Consider the following 24224-nt stretch of genomic DNA (forward strand, 5'->3'; position numbering starts at 1 on the left):
CCGGGCCCCGCGACCCACCCCTGCGTCCCAGCGTGACGTTCCCGTGGTACTTAACGTTTCTTTGAAGTGATTTCTTTCACTTGCCACTGAAAAGCACAACGACTAAAACAACAATCTCTTTCTTTTTAATTTCAAAAGCCACAAAGGATCGGATTGTGACACTCGGGAAACAACATTTCCTCTTCTCAGAGTGGGCCCCGCCTATGCACGCGGACCCTCCGCAGTGGCCTGGAAGGACGCGCGGACCTGCCGGTGGAGCAGGGGCTGCAGCGGACGGTAGTTGTTGGCCAGCACCATGTCCTCCTCGCCGGCGGCAGAGCCCAGCAGTGAGCGCAGCGCGGCCAGCTGGGGAGACACGGGCGGTGGGAGCTGGCGCAGGGCGGCGGGCGGCCCCGGCACCCTCGTGCCTGCACGGTCCCCTCCCGTGTTGGAGCAGGACAGCTCCGCGTGACCCGCAAACGCGGAGGAAGTGACGGTGCGTGTGGGCCCAGGCAAGGCACTACAGCACTGCGGCTGCCACCACAGAGTTCGGATCACTCGGGCGGGGAGGCCGGTCGCTGTTGCGTGTCTGCCGTCCCTAAGCTCCAACCGCCTTCCACAGGCAGAATTCCCAGAGTCTTAAGACTTCCAGAGGGAAGATAGTATGACTTTTTAAAAAGTGTACAACTATGATATACTCATTTTAGAAAAAAATTAGAATATTTAGATAATAAAGGAAGGAAATAAAAACCACGGCAGACCCATGACCCTGGGACAACGGCTCTCAGCTTCTTGTGTGTGTGCACGTGACAGGTTAGGGCACCTGCTAGGTCACTCCACAGCCTTATCGTGGAGCCTTGCTTTGCCCAACAGGACGAGAGTACACGTGAGGCCAGCGGGGGCTTCGGGGTGCGTGTGCCACTGGCCTCTGTCACTCACCATGAGACCCTGCGCTGGCAGCCGCTGGTCCAGGACACATGGGAGATGCTGGACCACACCCAGCCCCAACCACAGCCTTCCATAAAGCTCCGCCCTCCAGAGCCAGGAGCCTCCAGCCAACACTCAGACCCCTGAGCAGGAACAATAAATGCTGCCGCGAGCCGCTGTCGGGTGTTTTGTTACGCGGCACCATTGCAGCAACAGCTGACTGGTACAGTCTGCCTACGCTCTTCGCTGGTCCTGTCTGGTTCTCCAGCCTCTCACACAGCGTGTGGGAACACCCTCGGCCGTCTACATTTCTCACTGCTCCATCACCCAAAGAAGCGGAACAAACTCTAAAATCTCCTGTCCCTCAGTGGTCCTACTTCTGTGACCAATGTCCAGCCTGCATCTGTGACATCCTTTCTTGGTTAATGACTTCGTTTACAAATGCCTCTTGAGTTCCTATTATGGGCTAGGACTCAGGGGCCAGTGGGGGTGTCACTTCTGTTTTCACAGCAACTTTACCCAGACAGAGACGGGGGAGCACCTGCCCTACGTTCAGCCGTGTGCTCAGGGCCCTGCCACGCCCGGGTGCGGGACCATGGGAGAGCAGACAGCACCACCACGCGCTGTCTCCCCGTGTCGGTCCCCCCACGTCTCAGGGTGGGAAGAGCTGTGGTTAGTGGGGCCTGTGTCCAGTCTCAGCAAGCCCCTGTTTCAGTTGGAAACCCTCCTTGTGCAGGAGCATCCAAACGCACCAAAGAATAAAACTCTGTGACGCTCGGTCGCAATGACTTAGGGAAACTGCCGGACAAGAGGGACGTCGCCCACAAGTCCTGCCACGCAGGTTACCTGGCTCGGAGCCACCTCAATGGGCTGCCTCTGGATGATCCAGGTGACCGACTCGGCCAGCGGCGGGGTGGTGAGGGAGCCTGCGTAGGTCCAGTAGTCCCGGCAGGCGGGCAGCAGGCGGCAGGGGTCGAAGGGGCCCAGGGCCGCCCGTGAGTCCTGGGAGAACAAGAACCGCGGGCGTCAGTTCTCAGGGGAGACCAGGGGCTGCAGGAAGGGGCAGAGGCGGCGTCAGGCTTATCTCAGCGCTCGTGGGCTTGGTGCGCTTGGGGGGAAGCGTCTTCCCCGAGATAAAGGCTTGAGGCCACCGGTGAGGCCACCGTTGGCACATCTGGAAGCCAGGACTAGAAAGTGTGACCCTTATATACAGAGCAGGAATTCCCACCAAATGCTTGTAGTTTTCCTTTTAAAGTCATTCATCTTTATATATTTTAGGTATAAAAATAGTACATTTTCTATTGTATTCAAATATAGATATACCATAAAATTTAACATCTTTTTTTTTTTTTTTTTTTTTTCTGAGACAGAGTCTCAGACCCGGTTTGTGCACAGGAGCGAGATGGCCCAGGGCCTTCCAGAGAGGGGAGCAGGCCCTGCGCAAACGGCCCGACAGCCGCCTCCGGTCTCTCCCGGCACGAGGTGGGACCCCGCGTGGGGGGTGGATGCTGGTTGGGAAAACATCCCCCCGCCCAGGTTTACTCTGGCCGTGCACCAGCGGGGGAAGAGGCCGGGGCACCCTGAGGAGTTCCTGAGCCACAGACGGAGCGCAGGGGGGGATCTGGGCTCGGTCCCACGGGGCCGGCGGGGCCAGCATCAAGGGGAACGCAGGGCACAGATCAAACGGCTCCTGGGGCCCGGCCCGAGGAAGGGCTGGCCCCAGTGCCCATCTGGACCCGCTCACACCATTGTTCAGACAGGTGCAGCCTCATCCGTCCCCACCGCTGAGGATCACCACGACTCCTTCTGCCCTGGAATTCTTTTGTTTGGAACTGAGTAAATAAACTACATTTCTGTGGTATTTCCACCTCTGCATCAAAGTCCCTTTCCTTGCTGATCTTGGAGAAAAGCGACGTGGTTGTCCTTGTCATCTTTCTGAGCTGTGCTTGGCGTGGCGCAGCCGAGGCCGGGCGGAGACCTGCAGTGTGGGCCTGAGCCCTGCGCCGGGGCAGCCCTGTCCTCCCCGGCCCCATGTTCTCCCTGGACAGGGACGGTCTTGGGTTCTCACCCAGGGAGCGTGCCGGGTGGCATGGGGTCCCCACTCTGAAGTGTTAATAGGTATTGATTTCAGTCTGTGCTAAACAAACTTCACCACGGGTGGATGCCATTGCTTGGGCCAATCAATTTTAAGTAAACAGCAGTCCCAGTGACAAGCAGATGTGTCAAAAACCTTCAAATGCTGCCTGAAGGGCTGAATTTTGGGAAACCCCAATGGAGCCCAACACTCTTACTCTACCGAGGAGCAAACCCATTTGAGGCCCGCGGAGCCAGCGGGGGCGCGGCCAGAACCGGCCCGTGGAATCCCCTTTCCGGGGCTGGCATCGCTCCCGCCATGATGCCCTATCCCTGGAGCTGTTTATCTTCCCCTGCAAACGAGCCACCCGTGTGCACAGCTTTGCCGTCAGATTACGCCAATGTCAACGTGTGCAGCTCACCTTGTGCCGTATGTCCGGGAGGGCGTCCACCACCCGCTGCAGCGCCCGGTGCGGGGCTCCCAGCTGCGCAGCACAGACATGACACGTTAGCCGGAGACGCAGAGGCGGGGGGACGGCGCGCTTCGCCGTAAACGGACGGTGCTTAGGAAGCAACTCCGAACGATCCCTCTCTCGCTGCTTGCTTCGTTAGGGGAGCCGCGCCCTGGCAGGTGATTACCTTTAAAAACACACCTATCACAGCCAAGCCGTTCTCTCCCGTGACGGCTTCCTGGTAGCTTTGGTATTTCACAGCATTCCAGTGAACTAAATGCAGCTGAAACACAGTAGAAAGAGGATTTAAGTTGACCGTGACACAGCAAGAAATAAAACTGTCATTTCCCCTTCCGCGTGGCAGCCCTAGGTGTCTGCTTAATAATTTCAGTGGATTTAGTTGTGGCAGCCGGGTGCGCACAAGCCCAGCGCTGCCCTCGACCCTGCAGGCCCCAAACACTCGACAAAACCACTGCGATCGGGACCACGCCTTCCTGGTGGGACAAAAAGGGAGGATTGTTTTAACTTCATCAAATAGAAACGAGTGGTGTGACCATTTGCTACTTCTTAGTTACCATGGAACAAGGATTACTAGATAAAATGCAGGACTCTCGGCTAAATTTGAATTTCAGATAAGCAGTGAATATTGTTTTTAGTGTAAGTATGCCCCAAATATTGTGTATTTTCCTAAATCTGGTGCCTGACCTTGAACTTCCTGGTGTCTTTATTTTACACTCCTCCTTCAGTTTTCCTGCTGCAGGAGGATGGGTCTGGGAGCGTGGTCTTCCGTCCCAGCTCAGATCAGAGCTGGCTGGGGAGGGGCCTTCCGAGTCCCTGGTGGCCAGGAGGCGGGACCGTGGTCCCAGTGCCTGGTGAGAGCGGGTCTCACCCGGAAGGGAAGGGGCCTGGGCGTCCACGTATTTCCTTCTAAGCACGTGGGTCGTGGTGGAGGGTCTTCTAAAGACGGACCAAGCCCCAAGCCCACAAGGACGGGCTGCAGCAAGCCCTGAGGCTTCTTGTCAACAGGCCCCACCCTGCTGGGGTTCCGGGGCGGGTCCTGCAGATGGCAGTGGGCAGTGAGCATGGCGTGGCCGCTCGCCACCTGCTTGGTTCAGTGACCCCAGCCACGTGCATCTGGGCCCTGGAGCCTGTGGCTCACCTGGATTGTCGCACCCACGACCCCTGCCCAAAGCCTTGTTCCTTTACAGACCCCACTTTTGGAGCTAGTTTTCCCTCTCAGCCCCCGGCCCCCAGGGAACGGCTGCAGCCCGGGCCAGAGGCACCGCCAGGAGGGGCCGGAGTCAGGGAGAGGCCTGGGGGCCAAGCTCGCTGATCTTGTTTCCCTAGGAATAAACTGCAACAATGTTTCTCTGTTAAAATATCTGTTTATTGAAAACAAAGCTGCAGATACAGAGCTACTAAGATTAAAGGTGCAAACGAAAAGGAGCTTGCTAGAAGCCGTATAAACACTGGTTTTTGTAACTATTTATAAATATGTGTAACATTATAACAATAGCTCTAACTCCCTGGTTACATGTCCCCAGATGTCACCTCTGGGTGTGATTTTCATTTGCATTTTTTTTCTTTTTTTGGTTTGGGTGGACTCTAGTTCTATTTTAACTACAGTATTTCCAGGTGCGGTGGCTCAAGCCTATAATCCCAACACTTTGGGAGGCCAAGGTGGGAGGATTGCTTGAGGCCAGGTGTTGGAGACCAGCCTGGGCAACACAGCAACACCCGTCTTTACAAAAAATAAAAAAAACTAGCGGGGTGCTGTGGTGTGTGCTTGTAGTCCCAGCCACTCGGGAGGATCCCTGAGCTCAGGAGTTGGAGGCTGCAGTGAGCTATGATCACGCCACTGCACTCCAGCCTGGGTGATAAAGCGATTCGCTGTCTCTAAAAACAAACAAACAAACAAACAAAAAACCCCAAAACCAACAACTATAATATTAATTTCATAACAACAAAATTAAAAAACAGTCCGTAACTCAAAATGCATCAAGAAGTCAGGCGGGTTGGTGGTGAACAGAGGTGACGAAGTGGATGTGGCACAATGGTGGCCACAGTATGGACATGGCAGCCTCATGCATTCTCACTGCACAGTTCTCTCCTTTTTTTGCACGTTGGAAAAATTTCATACTAAAATGCTGGAGAAAATATGTTAACATCATATAAGGCATCACTCTTCACCCCAACGTAACCACAGAAGCCAGTTGCTAACATGCACCCCTACTCACTGTCTTTCCCCACTCCCATTTGGGAATGTTGAAAATACGACTTTCCTTTAAGAAGATGATCGCTGTTGTAAAGATTTCAGATTCTCAGAAGAGGACCTCCTGCAGCTCCTAGTCTGTATTGCTGCAAGCACACAGCTGAGTTCCAGGCGGTTAAGAGCTCAGGCTCTGTTCTCGAACCCCAGCTGTCTGACTTTAGCAAGTTATACTCAGAACCTCAGTCTCTTCTTCTGTTAAATGAGCGTCTTTATAGTACCCTCCTCTTAGTGGTGTGATTAAGTGGGTAGGGTGGCCAACTGTTCTGGTTTGAGCACTGAAAGTCCCAGGTCCCAGGAAATCACTCACACCTGAGCAGCTGGGATGGCTGGTCTGCTCACAATAGAGCCTGGCTCACAGAAAGCACCTGAATGTGACGACGTCTACGAACCTCTGCCGGGTACACGTGGTCGTCCACCGTGTGCTCCGAGCCCCACTCGTTCACTGCTCCCCAGTGGAAGTGGAACTGCTTCAGTCTGTAGTGGTTTTCCAAGGGCCCGCCACTAATTCCTGGAAAAGAAAGCAGTGAGCCTGCGTGTTCTCTTGCCCATTCGTTGAGCTGTGGTGTTGCTTGTGGCACTGTCCACATTTAGGTTGCACGATTGCACTCACAAGAGATTGGTGTGGCCGGGCGCGGTGGCTCACACCTGTAGTCCCAGCACTCTGGGAGGCTGAGACAGGAGGATTGCTTGAGCCCAGGAGTTTGAGGCTGCAGTGAGCTGTGACGACGACACTGCACTCTACCAAGGATGACAGAGCGAGACTCTGTCTCAAAAAAGAAAAAGAGAGATTGATGTATTTTGATGTTTTGCTAAAATGACAAACTCAAGTTTGGCTCCGTCCCCAGCACCAAGTCCAGCCAGGTGCCCGGTTCATGGCGAACGCTTGAGTGGCTGCAGGTTCCGAGCGCGGCCACTGGGTGGCGGTAAGGGCCCCGGCTCCCCGCCTGCAGAAACACCGCAAAGGCTCGTTCCCAGGTGTGAACCAGTCCTACAAGAGTTCCAGACTGTTCTTTAATTAAAAAAAAGGTGTCTTACTAAAGAGGTTGGAAATGATAAAAAAAAAAAAAGTGTATTTTGAATTGAAAAAGATTAAGCAGCTTAAATCCTATCACCAAATAATTTTGCAGAACAGTACACGATGAGCAAGCTTCTTAAATAAACAAATTCTGAGCTACAACGTGCTACCTTTTCCACCCGTCCTGGCCTCCAGGCAGCCTCTGCTTACTCTGGTCACACTACGTGCCCAGGTTTTACCGGCACAGTCCTATCTAAGTCACCCTAAATGCCCACCCTGGAGCCGACCGCTCCACCTCCTGCACCTGCACGGGGCCCAGCGTGCCCCCAGGAGCCCCCGAGCCGGCTGCAGCCAGCACCGCGCGCCCGCCGCTGTGGAGTCGGCTCCAGAGTGCAGACTCCTGGCCGCCGTCTGCAGAGATTCTGGCTCAGCAGGGCCGGGTAGGGCCTGGACGCTGCATTTTACGGCGCTCCCAGCAGAGTCAGCCGCACGCAGTGTCTCCTAGCCCCGGCTGCTCTGTCGCTGTCAGATTCCATCGACAATTGCTACGATCACGGTCATTGCTGGACAGTAACTGCTTTTAACGGGCATGAGCACAGCGTGCTGCGGGCTGGCTGGGGCAGTGTGGGAGGCACCCGCAGAGCTGTGCGGGGAGTTCGAGGGGCGGCCTCGCGCTGCACTCCCACCTCGCGCTCCCTGGGCCTCGCTTACAAGAGCCCCCTTTTGTGGCAGAAGCGGGGACACTATCTAGGGGTGACGAATGGGTTGAGAGTTCGACACTGCCGGCCGCTAGTGGTTTCCCCCGTAGACAGAACTTGTGGCTGGAGCCACTGAACCGTTTCACACCAACGAGAGCTCAGACCCGGCCCACGATGCGCCCAGGGCCAGACACGGGCCACCGAGCACCGAGTTCCTCGCCACCTTTCTTCCCTCGAAGACAAGGATGCTGGTCTGGAACAGCGTCAGGGTCTCAGCTGGCTTTAAAACTCTATGACTTTCTGAAGTGACCTTCTAGGGTTACGTGGACACGGATGAATTAAATCTCGATTTTTAAAATACCAGGAATATCCCTTCCCCCAACAAGCACAGGAAAACATAGAATATAGTCTTCTCCTGGCTGCGGCGCGGAGGAGCCAGTCTGCACCTGGGGAAGCCGAGGCAGCGCCGAGCGCTTCCCGGCTGGGGTCAAAGTGCAAGGCTTTCACGGCGATTTTCTAGGGCTACAAATACAAGAGGGGCGATTTTTCCCTTTGAGGGACCTGAAACCGATCAGCCTTTGTGGCTGTGTGTTGTGTTTGAGTTGCTAGGGGAGGCCATGTGGGCTGCTGGGGTGCAGCCGTGGGAACCAGGGTTCGAATCCAGGTCTGACACCAAGACGGCACCTTTCCTACTTTATCTCAAAGCACAAAGCGTAACCTAAGGAAATGAGATGGCCACAGGTGGCCGGCGTGGTTAGCTCTGTGCTCTCGTCTCCTGGCACCTGGTATCCGTGGTAGAACAGGGGCTGTGGCACTGCCCCGTCCGGTGCTGCCAAAATGCACCAGTTCATGGCCCAGGGGTGAGCTGGGGGGTGAGTCGGCCTCTCGGACTCGCACCCAACAGGCTCATCCAGGCATGTTCCTGTCATCTCTTCTGGAACGAAGTGCCTACAAGGCAGGAACGATGCACGTTTCATTTACGCCACAGATAGATTGGACTGGACACGTCGGGGGGACACAATGTAAAAGGCTCTGAGTTAAGCACCAGCCGGTCGCATTCCCAGGCCAGGGGCCATTCTGTCTGGTTCAACATCGCACCAACAGCGCTTAGTGCAAGAAAGGGGCCTCGGCACCCCACAAATCCTTGCTGGATGAATGAATAAATGAATATGTGGGATTAGTCGGTTCGTTGATTTGTTCAACGAATCACTCAGTCAGTGAGCAGCCCCGTGTGCTCCAGCAGAATTCAGCCTTCCCCGCCGCAGCCTGGGAACAGTCTGGGACTTCTAGGAAAGTCCCCAGCGTATTTAAGGACCTGGATTTGCAGCTTAGCTCTGCCTCTAACTTGCTGTGTGACCTTGGGCAAGTACCTTAGCCTCTCTGAGCCTGAGCCGCTCCACCTGTAACATGAGGAGAGTTAGCAGGATAAACTAAGCTAAGGGCTTTCCCGGGGCCCCTGCCCGGAGCAGCACCTGGGCCCACAGAGCGCGGCTCCCTGCTCTGCCCCGACACCAGCCTGTCCCCAGAACCCTTCACTGAAGCCGCCTGTGACCCGCCGACTCCCCACTATGTGCGTTAGTGAACACAGTAGCCTGTTGATGGAGCCACGGGATGCACCACGTCAGTCCTGTCGCGTGCTGGACACTCGTCCTCTGCAGCGGGGCCTTCAGGACACGCAGCTCTGCCGCAGGCTGGTTCAGGCATCTGGTCATTCGTATCGGAACGAGGGACCCAGTTGAAACAGCAGCTCTCGGGGACCAGGGACCACGCGAGCTCACGGAACACCCCCAAAAAGGCTGCTGTATCTCACCAGCTTTGTCATGTGCAAGCAAAAGTAGAGGGAGAAGCAAAACATCAGCCTCTCGAAGAACAGTGCCAGGGAGGCTGGCTCCGGCGGGTTTCTGGATGGGCCGGCGCAGGCGGCTGAGGTCTCGCTTGCGCTGGGCTGGAGCGGCCCCCAGTGGCCGGTCTGCGCAGTTACACCAGGCTCTGCAGCGCGGCCGCGGGGTGGAAGCCCGGGCAGGCAGCTCGCTAAAAAGCACCGCCTTTGAGTTCAAAAATGCCAGCGGGCATCGACTGCCCACGCAGCCCCTTCAGGATCCAATCAGGTGTGTCATCTACGCGTCCTGAGCCCCTTTCAGTTTGGAACAGACAAATCTCATAGTAAATTTACAATCTCGCTGCAAATTCCAAAATTAGTCCTGACTGGCAGCGACCACTGGCCAGAGAAGTGCCAAGTGCATTCATCCAACCATTGGAGGCTGGGTGCGGTGGCTCACGCCTGTAATCCCGGCATTCTGGGAGGCCGAGGTGAGCGGATTGCTCGAGGTCAGGAGTTCGAGACCAGCCTGAGCAAGAGCGAGACCCCGTCTCCACTAAAAATAGAAATTATATGGACAGCTAAAAATATATGTAGAAAAAAATTAGCTGGGCATGGTGGCGCACGCCTGTAGTCCCAGCTACTCAGGAGGCTGAGGCAGGAGGATCGCTTGAGCCCAGGAGTCTGAGGTTGCTGTGAGCTAGGCTGACGCCATGGCACTCTAGCCCGGGCAACAGAGTGAGACTCTGTCTCCAAAAAAAAAAAAAAAGAGAGAGAAAAACCACTAGAAAGTTCCCATTCTCTCTGCCGACAGTGCGGCAGGGCCGCCAGGAGTGCGGTCTGCAGTCCAACCTGAGGCCAGAGGCTGGTGACACCTTCTCCCAACTGTGTGACCTCAGTCCAGTTATTTTGCCATTTACAGCCTCAGTTTCCCCATCTGTAAAGTGGGGATGATGCTAGAACCTGCTCTACAGGGCTGTTAGGACTGAGTCACATGAAAATGCAAAGTTCTTAGCACAACATCTGGCAGGTGGGAAGCACTCAAAGAAAAAAACCCAAACAAAAAGTAGCCACTGTGTGTCTCGTGTCTGCGTGGGATAAACCAGCCGATTAGGGAGCAGAGGCTGTCACCGTCCCGCGACTCACATGTCGGGCGCTGCGCGTCCCACCCGCCAGCTCACGCCACTGCGCCTAGCGAGAGCCCCTGGCTGGCAGGCTGGCGGGGCTGGCACTGTGAGCCCAACTTTGAGATGAGGAGACTGAGGCAGAGAAGTGAAGTCGCCTGCCCTGCGTACCCGGCGACCCGGCGCGATGGTCAAGCCCTGAGCTCTCGGAGCAGGGTCAGGCCACGTTCTGCTACTGGTCTTGCCAGGAAAGTTGGGAACCCAGTTTAAGGCTGCAGACCCAGGTAAAATAATTTCAAGATGACTTTTCATAGTGGCAATACAATGCCACAGTAATTCTCTTTAATGAAAGGAAAAAGCAAGCCCCACTCATGACAAGGGGGCCTTTAGCTTGCCTGCCCCCCGCCCCCGCTGTGAGCGGGGCTTGTCCACAGAGCGGCAACGCCACCCACCGCCCCAGCCTCCCCGTGAGCAGGTGACCTGAACCGGCTCGTCCAGACATCATCAGGCAGTTGCACTGGCGAGTGACAGACCCTCCAAACACAATGACAGATGACGTCGGAGGCCGACTCTGTGCTGCGAGGTGCTGGCCCCAGACAATACTGTCTCTGCTGTTACTAACACAGCAGCCGCTGGCAATAGCCACCTATTTGCAGTTCGAGGCTTTTACCAAGATAAGCAGGCTTTTGGCAGGCACAGGTTGCTGAAGGCTTAAAATTAGTACAAGAGACGTTTGAAATGTTCTAATTAGTTGAACTGCAAATAACATGATGTCATGAAGGATCAGCCTGTTCTTGGCGCCACTCTGAGATTTCACTAATATCACAAAGCTCCTGAGCTTTGAAGGGTTTCTGTGTGTTCCCTCGACCGGGAAGGTCGTCGTAACCTTCTCTGGACAGTAGGAGCCACAGCTTGCGGCCCGCAAGCACCCCTGCTGGGGGCCGCCGCAAACCCCGACCCCCAGGACTGGGAAATGAGGGAACCGGGATTGTTCCCCGGGAGTTAAACCCCACGCTCATCACACCGCGGCTCTGGTGTGGGAGCCAGGCAAACCCGGGCTCACATCCTGGTTTCACATCCTGGTTTCGGGTGGTGTGGCTTTGCACCGGTTGTTTTATCTCTCTGCCGTCGGACTTGGCATTTGCAAAAGATAAGGAGGTCCCGCTTCCTGGGAACATGGCAAGGATCAAACACTGTGATGCTGGAAGTGTTAGCAGAGCTCACATGATGGTGGCCACTTGCTGTCATGACGACAGTATTGTCGTTATTACAAATATCACCATCGCCACCATCTCATCAGAGCAGAGGTTTGTAGTTGCCTGAAGCAGCCACGCCTAGCCCCAGGACAGGCCTGGCCTGTAGAGACACGGAAAGGTAAATATATCTTAAGAAAATGTCCATTAGAAGGGGGCTTGGCCAGCCATTGAAGCATAAAAGAAGAAAAATCATTTATTCCTTTGACAAACACTCACCGAGTTCCTACCGTGTCTATAGCACGTGTCCTACCCTACTGGGGACAGAGCGAGGCAGACGCCCTGGAAGAGCCTGCAATGCAGGAGGGATGGGCAGCCTGTGAATCAGTAACGAACATAAAGGGGCGCCAGTGTCATGGCAGGCAAGGATGGGGTGTGCTGGGGACTAACCTGGAGAAGGACTCAGAGAGGCCCCTGTGCGAGGATGTTTCAGCCGAGCCCTGGGAGTGAGTTTCTGTTTGTCAGGTTAAGAGAAGGTTCTGGGAGAGACGGAGAGTAGGTGGGGAGGCTGGTGAGAGAGCAGTCGCGGGGACGGCCTCGCAGATCGTCCTTGTGGTGCTGTGACTGCATGTGCAGCGTGCGGGGATCCACGCTGGTCATTTGGCAGGGTGTCAGGCTCCTAAGTGACGTCTGCCACGAGACGTGGGGTGCGGGCAATGGTGCGCTCCTTCGTTCGCTGCCCTTGACTTGGTTTCTCTTTCCATTTCCCCGTGTTTCCTAACTAGAGAGCTCCGTGGCAGCAAGCACTGCGTCTCGAGGGTTTTGTGACCCGTGCATACTGCTCAGTAAATACTCGCCGAGAGAAAACCGCACGTGCGGCCATGTTGCAGGGTCACGATCGTAGCTTCTTGTGCAGAGCGAGCGTGTTCAATTCCTGGTCGTTCTGCAGGAGCCCCGAGCAGGGGAGCCGGCTCTTTCCCGCCAGGCAGGACTCAGGTCAAGCAGGGTCTTGCTCGCTCGGTCGGCGCCGTACTGACAACCTCCCTCATCTGCAGCCACCTCTGGCCCAGCTCCTGCTTTCATTTTCCTCCCAGCACTTGTCACTATCCAAAATTATCTTCTTTTTTCTTATGTGTTTATTTATTTGTTTTCCTGTGGACTTGGGTAGAGAAGTACATATTTATTAATTGGTGTTTATTTCTTTCCCTATCCCACCGGAACACAAGCTCTTTGGGAGCAGAGACTTCATCCCTACGAAAGACTACACAGCACAGGGGGTAACCCTGCACTGCGGGGAGCAGCTATGGTTGGATGATTAGAACCTTCTTTTTTGATCCAAATTGTAACAAATTTGATCCAAATTGTTATAACACTAGCAGCCATTTTGTCCACAGTTATCCCACCCCTGGCCACAGTTGATTGGAGGAGGATGGGCACTGAAAGCATGTTGGACCAATCAGAGTCCCTTCCTGGGCCCTGCACCTGATTAGCATAGGACTGAGCCAATCAGAGTCACTGCCCTGGGAATTTGGAATTGGAATTGAATAACAACAGGAGCAGTGGCCGAACCTGTAACAGGTAAACTCTGGAAGCTCTTTGGTACATTTTTGTTTTTCAGTCTCAAGAACCAGAAAAGCAGATAAAGCATCTGCAGAGAGAGAAAGAAGGATGCTGACTTCTACCTAACACTCAAAATAACACCTATCCCCCAAAATAGCCACACCCAGGGCCTGAGGGAAGAAACAGTAGCTAAATAAGGGATAGTGATTCTGGACTGCTGATTTATGACTTTGCAATGAAAAGTAACTGCCCCAGGATAAAAGTGTGGTGGCCTCGTTCTTTCATTTTAGTTAAGGGATCGTCGCTGGAGTGCAAGCCACTGTCCCCTTCTTGACAGCTTGAGGATTCCCTTCTGAAGAATTCCTTCTTTCCACTGTGTTTCCTCTTGGAACTTCCAATTCATGCCCCCCTAGAGAAGCTTAGAGGTCCCGAGCCTCCTCCTCTCGCATGGGAACAGCCCCAGCAGGCACCTGGCCTAGCCTGGTCAGCGAATGGGTCCCCTGGGACATAGATCTTGCCTGGGATGGTGCAGGGGCCCGAGAGATGGTGAAGGAGTCCTTGATGCAGTGGTTCCTGCCCTGTCTCCAGCCCACCTGCTCAGGTGGGGGCCCTGCATCTTTCTGGACTCCTCCCTTTTGGCTTGTTGCTGGAGTCTGTTTCTTTGACTTGCAACTGAAGATCCTCAACGGATAGACGTGAAGCCCGTAAACCTCAAAATCACACTGGTCTGCAGGTCACTGCCTCCCTCCAGGAGCAAACACCCATTGAACTCTTGCTGTATGCTGGCCCTGAACAGGGAGCCAATTCTGTGACAGTGAACAGCACTCTTGTACTTGGGCTTGCAGGAACGGAGCCCCCGTCAGGGTCTCTTGGTGCTGAGGTAACTATTAATTGTCACTTAGAGGACAGAATGCAGTTACGGGCTCCACTTCACAAATGTACATGACTTAATCTTCACCTCAATGCTGGAAGGGGCATTAGCTGGCATGTGGCACCTTAACTGCCCATCACTGTCCCTGTTCGTGAGTGGGCTTTTGGGAAGGCTGCTTATGAGTCACAATAGTGTCACTGGGCGTGGGGCCCCGCGTTTCTCCTTCCTTGGCTGGTTTACCAGGTCATGCACACACACTGAGTCCTCCATGGTCAGAGAAAGCCAGACTGCAGCCTGGTCAGCAGCTGTTCTCTGCTTGCTCCTTGTTTCCCTGGTGGAAAACATTACAAAGAGCCCATAGCCAGTGCCTCCCTGTGATTATTTTATTCTGAAGGAAGCACAGTTGGCAACGTTGTCGCATATCGAATGCTTAACTCTCCTGGCACCGGGCCCAGCACTCTACATGGGCCGTATTCTACTCCTCCCACCCACTCTGTGGGGCCAGTGTCAGATCTTCAGTAAGCAGAGGAGGAGACTGAGGGTCAGAGAGGTTACCTGACTTGCTCATGCCATCCCGCTGGGACTCACACCCTGCTCTTTCTGGCCTCAGAGCTGAGGCCCTCACCCCATGCCAGATCCTCCTGCGCCGGCAAGGACTCAGATGAGCTGCCACTTGGGCACATGCTGGGTTTCACAGAGCAAGGTGCTTTGCACTTGGAATGTGACAGTGGCTATCTGTGTGGATAGGCTGCAGTTTCCCCTCCCCACCCCGTCCCTCAGGCCCTTCTTCCCTTGGCCCCCAGGCCCCTCACAACATTTGGGACGAGCCCCTGCCCCGCCTCGGCTCTCCCTTGCCTCTGGGCACTCCATCTCCAAGTGCTGGCATCCCTCGTTTCCTAGAAAAACCGCGGGCAGCCGTCCATGCTGACGGAAATTTCCTTGGCCTCCCACTTTTGTTTTGCTTTGAGTTTCTCGCGCTCACCGGTTGGCGGGGCCCAGACCTCAGCAATCACATTCTACACGGAACGGCTTCTACCCCATGCACCTTCCCCGCTCAGCCCTCCTTGCTCAGGAGCCATTTCCTTTCCTTCTAGCCAGGGCTGGGTTTTTGCTTTTTCTTTTAATTTATGGGAGAGACTCATTATTCCCGTTTTCTTGCAGGAAACTTTCCCGGGCCCTGCCCGTCCTTCGCCTGTGTTTTCCGTTCCCTTTGCTCCCGACTCTCAGGGGAGGTGAACAAAGAGGACAGAACATCTGAAAAGAGGGGCTCGGGGACCTGCAAAAAGCTGTAGCAACAGGGTGGGACAGGTCACGTGAGGCTGAGTAGGAGAGAGAGAGAAAGGAAACTGGGTCTTTGGGAAAATGACAAATAAAGTAAAACCAGATTGGCCTGTGTGGACACGAGCCACAGGAGGAATTACCCAACTAATTTATATGGCCAGGGAGAGACACCCAGATAATTCTTTCGGTCTGTGGCAGGGTGGGGTGAGTCCCTCTGAACCAGATGGGAAGGTGGGGAAGCCAGAAGGGGTCAGGGCCAGGTCAGATGCCGAAGTCTACACACAGGGGCAAGAGCCCTGGACGTTAGAGCGACTGAGTCAGGGATGGGCCAAGGTCTGCTCAGGGCAACAGCGAGTCTACGTGCCCAGCACGAGCCACGCTTCTGGGAGCAGCGCCCCCCGACTCCCACCCCCAGTGTCCCTTGAAAAGTCATTTTCCTCCACTCTCATCTGCCCCTTGCTCCAGGGGTGTCACCCTCAGGCTGGCCAGACAAGGGACCAAAGCTGGCCCCTGACGGTCAGCCCTGGGACTGTCACTGGGATTCTGGGAAAGAGGCTCTTTCTCTCGGTGTTGCTGGACTGGGAGGCTGAGCCAGAGCCCTGGCCGCCCTCTTTCCACCATTTGGGAACCCCCAAACTACAGGGAATCATCCCAGGAAGAAGGAGAGCCCCGAGAGGGAGCATTTGGATTCTTGGCAGTGCGGTTTTTCCCCCTGGGCCCAGCCATATCCTGGACGTTTTAAGATCTGAGCCAACATATCTCCCTCCTCTTTGCTCAAGCCGGTTTGACTTGGGATTCTGCCACATGCAGCCAAAAGAAGCCTTAACGAATACAGTGGATTCCTTGCTTGGAGAGCAAAATGAGATCAGAGGCTGCAGGGAGGAGGGCAGGGACCCAGGCGTGGGAGCTGGCTCGTACTGGCTCCAGGAACCTCTGTGCAAATTTTCCCCCAGCTTCACCATCAGTGACTTCACCTTGGAAGCTTACACTTGGCCACGTGGGAGTGTTTACACCATGGAAAGCGGCAAACACCACTGATCATGGCTCGGGTCCCTGCACCCAAGCCCAGAAAGCCAGCTGCTAAGTCTCACCAGCGCTCCGCTGCGCAGACTTGGAAGGGCCCGTCCTCCCTGGGGCCCCGTTTGGAAGTTCAACCGGGCCCTGAGGACAAGTCTGAGTCACAAAGCACCGACAGTCTGCACGGGCCACGTTAAAGAGATGGCGGCCAGCTTCCCACTTCCCCAGGCTGCACGCGGCCTCGGTGGAATTGCATTTGAGGGCAGAGTGGAAGGATGAATGCTGGTGACCCTCCAGCACCTTCCCTTCCATTTCTCCTCTCACCTTAGTCACTGTTTACTTGTCTGCTTGTACTTAGGACTCCTGGAAGCAAGTGACAGTGACTGCAATCAAATTAATTTACCAAAAAAAGAAAAAAAGAGGTTTGTTAGTCCAGGGGTTGGCTGGCTTCAGGCAGGCAGCATGCAGGGACCCCAACATTGCCTGGCCCGGGCTCTCTCCCCCGCTGGCTTCGCTCCGCTGCTGGGTGCTTCTCTACCACCTGGGCGCAGAGCGGACCCTAGGGCGGAAAAAGCTGCTTTTATATAATTCCTGGAAATAACGCTCTGGCTCTCATTGGTCAGGCTTGAATCACATGCCCATTCCTGGACCAATCACTGCCGTCAGTCTTATTGGGACCGCCCCTTCCCAGCGCACACAGTTAACACACTAACCCTACCGAGGGGCGGGCTCTGGCCGCTCTGGGCCCCTGGGGGCCATGGGACAAGGACCCTGCGCTCCCGGGGAAGGTCTGACTCCGCAGGTGCCAGGTGGGGCAGAGGATCCTGCTCACAGGGGCTCCCGTCGCTGCGGGGCATCTGCGGTGTAGCCGGCTCGGCTCCCCTGAGCGGGTGCGGCGCCTGCGGACGAGCTCAGCTCCCGGGTGCAGACTCTCCGTAGAGCACGCACTCTGCCCACACTGCCCTCCTTAGGGAGCGGAGGAGCCCTCCGTGGGGGGGGGGGGCCCTGTGGCCTCAGGCCAAGAAGCTCTCTGAGCCCCGCTTTCCTCATCTGTAAGACGGGGAATCATCCGTGTCCCGTGTGATTGTGACAGGAGTGCCCGAGCGTGTGCCGGTGAAGCCGTGGCAGGCAGAAGCGGCTGGGTGAGCGGCATCACGGTCGCCAGGAGCCGGGACGGCGGCTGACTTGCGGGACGGACGCAAGGGCAGGTGTGGAAGTGACTTCCCACTGGACCGCCCTGCTTTGATGATGGAGCCGAGTGGGCCCAGGGCCAGCACCCAAGGGGGTGCTGGCGGCCACGCTGGGTGCTGTGCAGACCTGGTGCTGGGCGCTGGCCCGGGGTGGCTCCCTTCCTCCCCCACAGCCTTGGAAGTGGGCGCCCCGTCTGTCCCCAGTCACGGGAAGAAACGGAGGCCCATTTGATCCTTTAACTCTTTGTTCTTCCGTCAATTTACTGAGCACCTGTGACGTCTGCTATAAAATACGGAACAAGACAAAGACCTGCCCTGGGGGAGGTTACGTCCTCGTGGGAACAAGGCCAGTGGACAAGGTCACTGGGCACGTGGGAGGTGCTGGGACCGGGGCAGGCGCGGAGAGGGGCTGGGGCTGCGTCCGGGCCCCAGGCCTGGTGACCGGCTGGGAGGACTCGCAGGGCTGGCGTATCGTCACCCTCATGGCTTAGGGTTCTCACAGCAAAAGGGCGCAAGGCAGAGTCAGCAATGGGAAAGGCACAGGTGCGCGGGGCAGCGCCTGGAGACCAGGCTCGGGCTTCCAGGGTCCTCCCCAGGGGAGCCACGCGGGACACGCTTAACTACCCCAGCAACGGCTACTGGGGCAGCACGCCAGAGACCCGGCACCCGCGTCCCAATGGGGGCTCTTCACGCGGGCACCTGTGTCTAGAACACGCCCCAGTCCCAGGCGCCCAGCGGGACAGCAGGGGCTCTGCACACAAGGTCACGACAGTATCAACAGTTCCCGATCCCGCAGCCGTTTTATCCTGGATGGGATAAAACTGCAAATAAAGTAGGAACAGAAAGGACCGTCCCAAACCTGAGAGAGCAGCCACCCAAGACGCCTGAGGGTCGCTGGCAAGGATGTGATGAAATGATCCGGTGAGCCCTTGACGGAGTGCTGGGACCCGGTATAGGCTCGTGGCCCCTGGGGACCTTTCTCAGCACCTCCTGCACCCCCATCCTCCCAGCACCATCTTCTGCCTGCACCCCGAGACAGCCTCCTCTCTGGTCCCTGCTCCCCTCTGGCCACAGTGGCCTCGCCTCACCCCAGTAGGAACCAGGCTCCCGACGCCCCACCCCACCGTGGGCCCAGCCTCCTTCCAGGCAAGGCCAGCGTGGGGGTCGCAGCCGCCACCCCCCTCCTGTCCTCTACCACCCTCTGCTTCACGTTCCCACCCACCGGAATGCAGCCCGCGAGGGAAGGGGTCTCCTCTGCTCCCCAGACCCGGGTGGTGCAGGTGAGGCGTTCACCCTCGCAGTGAGCAACACTCTCCTATCCCCTTGTCAACCTTTGCGCTGGACTCCTGGCCTCCCGGGAGCAAGTCTCTGTCCCCTGCACCCAAACAGCCCAAGGAAGGCAGCCCTCCCTGCTCTGGCCCCTCTCCGGGGTGACAGGGGGACAGGAAGGCCTCACCTGACCCCTCGGTGGCAGAGTCAAATTCCACCTGGCAGAGGTAGCCCGTGTTCCAGACGAACATGCAGGATGCCGCGTCATAGGCGACCTGGAGTGGCTTCAGCCGGGGGTCATAGACGCTGTCCCTGGCCCGGATGTTGATGGGGGACTGCCGGGAGCCCCCGGGCACGGGGACTGGGCCCGTCCAGAGAGGGTGCACTGTGGGCAGAGAGGGAGGCCCTGGCTGAGGCACCGGCTCCATCCGTGTGTGCCACAGACAGATGTGGCAGAAACACGGCCACGTGAGGCCTCACAGGCCCAGGTAGTGTGGCCTGCGGGCCACGGCCTCTCAGCCACTGAACCTGCACCCTGTGTGCGCTGTCCCCGCCTCTCCGGACCACTCCGACACACGGATTGCCCCTCCCACCCGGAGCGGCAGCCCCTCGGCCTGCTGACCGGCTTTTGACTTCCATGTGGTCATCGTCACAGAGCGTGGCCACGAGAAGCCCAGCCAAGGCCTGGGGAGGGCAGGAGGTCGGCTGGCGGGAGGGTTTGGGACCTCCCTTCCCAGTCCCATGAATCCTGTCTGAGTGATGCCGCGGATGCTACTCTGAAGTCTGACCCGCCATGCCGCCCACACGGAGGAAGTAAAACCCCAGCAGCAGCAGAAGTAAGCAGAGGCCCTCTGCCCCCTTTTCCTGAGGTTCACTTTGAAATGTTTTGAGTGTGCATTTTTTTTTTTTTTTGAGACAGAATCTCACTCTGTTTCCTGGGCCAAAGTGCAGTGGTGTCATCATAGCTCACTGCAGCCTCAAATCTCTGGGCTCAAGCGACCTCCTGCCTCAGCCTCCCGAGTAGCTGGGACTACAGGCTCGAGCCACCACGCCCAGCTAATTTTTCTATTTTTAGTAGAGATGAGGTCTTGCTCTTGCTCAGGCTGGTCTTGAACTCCTGAGCTCAAGTGATCCTCCTGCCTAGGCCTCCCAGAATGCCCGGCCCGAGAGTGATTTTTAAAGATACATTCATCTAAAACATTTCGGAAAGGGCAGAGAGGTTTGCAGGTGCAGCAGCAGCTGGCCTGCAGCACCCCGGGGGTGCCCAGGCAGCTCTCTGTGCAAACGCCTGCATACCAGGAGCGCTCTGGGAATTTTTAATGAGCAAGGATCCGCTTTTGCAAGCTGCCTTTGTCATCTAACATCGTGAGCATCATTCTGTAAATGAAAAAAAAAAATACACTTCTTTTTAATGCTGGCGTGATTCCCTTGCACAGTTATGCCACAATTGTTAAAATCAATTCTTTAGTGGTGATGTTTGGATGATTTCCAACTTGTTCCCATTTTAAACAAGGCTGTGATGAAGTTTCTGTTACTTCTCTGTATTCTTGCCTGGATTATTCTTTCTTATGAACTAACCACTCACCGGCCGGGTCAACGGGCGTGCCCAGCAGAATTCTGGAAAACGAGGAGAAAGATCTGTAGCCCTGTTGGAAGTTTTTCTCCCACCTGAGAGGCTAGTGGCTAACACATTGTTGTTTTGTTCTCTAACGAACTTGATCTTTTTTTTCAGGAGATGTCATTTACGAAGGAAACCATCAGAGGTCAGTAGAATGTAGAGAACATTTTAAAATTGAAAAGATGGCAGACTCACAGAATGTTTATTCTAAGATTACAACTTTTCTGCTTTTCAATGTTGCAAAGTCCTTTCTGATAGGAAATAACGGTGATGGTAGACGGTTGGCTGTTTGTTTTGCTTGTTTGTTTTAATTTTCTGCCTCAGTTGTTCTCAGCCCAGTTGACGTGCGTGGTGGCCGTACCTGCTGGTGTTTTGCTGTCCCTGCACCAGAAAGGAAGCAGGGGCTCGGCCGTTCTGCTCACCTGTGTGTCCCCATGCTTAAACAGTGCCTGACACAACGGATGTTTGTTGAATGAATAACCCCTGGTGTGGGCTAATGACCTTATAGACGAGAAAACAGCTGTGTCACTTTCCAAAGATCTGTCCTATGTCACCTGCAGAGTCTGAACTGAGATCCCATCTCCCGGAGTCTCCAATTGCAGCTTCCCTCAGCTCTGGGCTGTCACCCAGGTCTCCACGGTTTTTCTCTGTTCTTTGTGGACCAGGGAGGAGGACACCCCTACAGCCTTCCCCAGTGGTCTCCCGAGGCCAGAAATCCCATCACTAGACCCGTGTGTCTGGCTCCCCTACCTGAGCAGACGTGGGGCCGAGGCGGGCAGTGCCAAGGAGCAGGCTGCCGGGGGCCACCGACCCTCCACCTCGGGCTGGGAGGCGGCAGGGAGTGGCGGGGACTGTGGCAACCTGGGGAGCTCGGGGCACTTACCCGGGGCTGCTGCCGCCCAGCGGGACGGGACAGTGAACTCTCTGCCGCCAGATCTTTAGATTTTTCAAGAGAAATTAAAATACAGATTTTCATAGAAGTCTCCCGATATTTAAGTGTTGCCAGGTAATTTTTTTGGTTTAGGTTTTAAACATTGTGCAGAGGGAAAGACATGTTTGTGGCCGAAGAACCGAGCTCCACCCACTCAGTGAGGTGTTGGGCAGCTTATTCGCCACCTTCCCCCGGCCGTCTCTTCAGCTGTAGGAAGCGGAACAATGGTGTGTGATGACAGCGTGTTTGCACCTGAGAAGCACCTGGAACACTTTCCCGTGCACAAGAGGCACGACACACATTCGCTGCCCCGCCTGGCAGGACGCTCCTGTCCACACAGAACCCACTAAGTGCCTAAAACGACTAATTATGCTTGGGGAGGTCGCTGGCCCGGAAGCATTTTGCAGGTACGGCCTGCGTCCAGCCCGGGCGCGCCTCTCCTCTGGACTTGGGAGCTGGCAAAACTGGCCCGGAACACCTGCAGTCACAACAGGTCCTCTGCTCATGTGTCCTCGGACCAGCTTTCGCTTTAATTCGCAATTACACCAGCAGCCCTGGGCTCCCACGGTCTGTTTTCTCCAAAGAGCCCCCTGAGCCGGCACAAACCTCGACTGCGTCCACCGGGAAGTGAGACTCAGCACCCGGGGCAGCCCTCCCAGACGCTGCTGCGTCCCCCCCTCCCTCCCTGGCCACAGCATCTGCCACGCTGCACAGACCTGAATTTAGACAGGACGCGGAGCAGCGAGGGCCGCAGAGGCCAGGGGACTCAGACCCCCCTGACCCACGAGGACGCAGGGTGTGGGGAGAAGGATGTTTTAGGGCTGCACAAATGGGGCCACCACAGTGAAACATCTGCATGGAACACGGCGACTGCCACCACGTGAATGCATGTGGCTCATCGCCGCATGCAAAGAGGTGATGCCACTTGAATACTGAATAGGCTTCAAATATTTACTCACGTTGGCCACGCAGCTCCGCGGCCGATGCAGCACAGCAAGGGCAGTCGTGTGCTAATTAAAGTCGGCCTTGACGGGAAGTAACGGGAGTAACATTATCCTCCTTCTCAATCATTCAGCAAATGTTTATAGAGCTTCTCCTGTGGGTGGAGCCCCAGCCGGAGTGCAGGGGGCATGGCCTGGAGCGACAAGCCGTGGGCTTCCGGGTCACAGGGGCGAGATCTGGGCGGAGACCCCCTTCCCTTGACACACTCTCATTCTCCAGCCCCCAGGCTGGACCACCGCTCAGCAACCCTCCCCACTTCCCCTCGACCTCTCTGGGAGGCCCCTGGGCTTGGCCAGGGTGACCTGCTGTGACAAACAGCAGATGTGAGTGAGTGAGCAGCCACTTCGTGTGGTTTGCAGGGTTGGACCCCTGCTGAGTGCCAGCCCTTCACCACGAGAAGGACATGCCCAGCCGCTGCCAGTCCAGGGAGGAGGGAGACAGGCTGAGTGGGCCTGGACCCGCCCTGCAGCCGGGAGCCCAGCTAGCCGAGCTCAGCCTGGCCGAGCCAAACGCAAGAAGCCCCCAGACACGGGGGCAAGAAATACCTATTGAAATGTTCAAGACGGTGCCAGTAAATGTCTAATCAGCGGCTCTCCCAGGGAATAGACACCTCTGATTTCTAGTGTTTGCTAATTCCCATGGTGTAAATACCCCACCACGGCCGATTTCGGGTTACCAGTGTGATGTCACATCACAGACTTGGGGACAGACGAGCATGTTGGTGAGAGGCTGCCTGGCACCCTTTGAAACATGAGAGAATGTGTAATTAAAGTGATCCCTAAAATTATTTGGAACATTTTGTAACTGTTTGACTCTTCTCTCTAGGCCAAACTACCAGTGATTTTCAATTTGTACCAAATTTGTACCAAATTATTTTTCCCAAATGAAATATTTTGGAGGATACCAATATGTAAAACACCAAAATGAAGGAGTGAACTCCTTAGGAAGTTCAAATCTTCCCTGTTTGGCAGAATACTTTCTGTTCATTGCGGAACTCTGAAATGACTGGGCGGAGCTCCGGGGTTCTGCCGGGAGCAGTTTGAGGACCGCAGCATCAACTGATTCTGGCACCTGATACAGAACTCACTCTCTCTGACGCAAGCGTGCAAAGTCATGTGCACGGTGTGAGAACACATTCTGCAATAGTAAAAAAACTGTGGGAGGGCAAGGAGGGGATGGGTAGATTCACACCTAATGGGTGCAGTGTGCACTTTCTGGGGGATGGGCACGCGTGTAGCTCTGACTTGGGTGGTGTAAAGGCAATTATGTAACCAAGTGTTTGGACCCCGATAATATTCTGAAATTTAAAAAACCCCAATTATTTAATCCTCCTTTTTCCTTTAAAAAGCTTTGTCTTCCTTTACCTCCCTGAACACGCACACGGTTTGCTTGGCATGCGTACTCCCGCTGCAGTGCCCACTCCCGAATTAATATCACTTTCTTTAAAAAAAAAAATCATGTATGACCTAATGCCCACTGACAGGGTGATGCTTAAACAAATGCAGGGTCCCCACACGGCGGCCTACGAAGAACAGCCGCAGCTGACACCTGGGGAGCCCTGCTCTAGGCCTCCCCGTGTCTCCCTGTTTCATCCTCCTGACCATGCTGTCCCCTAAGTGCTGTCATTAACCACCTTTCACAGAGGATGAAATTGAGGCTCAGAGAGGTTAGGAAACTTGCCAAGGGGCACACAGCTACAGGGTGGTGGGGTGGGGACCCCAGGGTAGGTGGCCTTGTGCTCTCAGTGGCCATACTAAGAATAAAAAGGGGGACAGGCACTGAGAGACAGTCATGAAGATGTCTGCAGGTAAGAAACCAACACGCAGATCTGCGTGTACAGCACAGTGCTTCTTGTATGTTGAAAAGTCTCTGTGTGTGTGTGTGTGTGTGTGTGTGTGTGTGTGTGTGTGCTCGCACGTGTGGACACATGTTT

General features: G+C 55.6%; 2 protein-coding genes across 2 annotated transcripts; both read right to left on the minus strand.

Moving 5' to 3' along the window:
• Nucleotides 1-103: 103 nt before the first annotated feature.
• LOC123625100 lies at nucleotides 104-1111 on the minus strand. Its single transcript, XM_045533312.1, has 2 exons — nucleotides 919-1111; nucleotides 104-617 (listed from the first exon to the last, which is right to left on the minus strand). Exons 1-2 carry the CDS (start codon nucleotides 1109-1111, stop codon nucleotides 202-204), a joined length of 609 nt encoding a protein of 202 aa, XP_045389268.1. The 3' UTR covers nucleotides 104-201.
• On the minus strand, nucleotides 104-19468 carry LOC123625374 (carbonic anhydrase 5A, mitochondrial-like). Its single transcript, XM_045533809.1, has 6 exons — nucleotides 19363-19468; nucleotides 18928-19125; nucleotides 6093-6211; nucleotides 3619-3714; nucleotides 3402-3464; nucleotides 104-1908 (listed from the first exon to the last, which is right to left on the minus strand). The coding sequence occupies exons 1-6, from the start codon at nucleotides 19385-19387 to the stop codon at nucleotides 1696-1698; spliced, it is 714 nt and encodes a 237-aa protein (XP_045389765.1). The 5' UTR covers nucleotides 19388-19468; the 3' UTR covers nucleotides 104-1695.
• Between the last annotated feature and the right edge of the window lie 4756 nt (nucleotides 19469-24224).

The sequence above is a fragment of the Lemur catta genome, chromosome 20 (genome assembly GCF_020740605.2).
Source record: "Lemur catta isolate mLemCat1 chromosome 20, mLemCat1.pri, whole genome shotgun sequence".
In the NCBI taxonomy this organism is placed as follows: Eukaryota; Metazoa; Chordata; class Mammalia; order Primates; family Lemuridae; genus Lemur; species Lemur catta.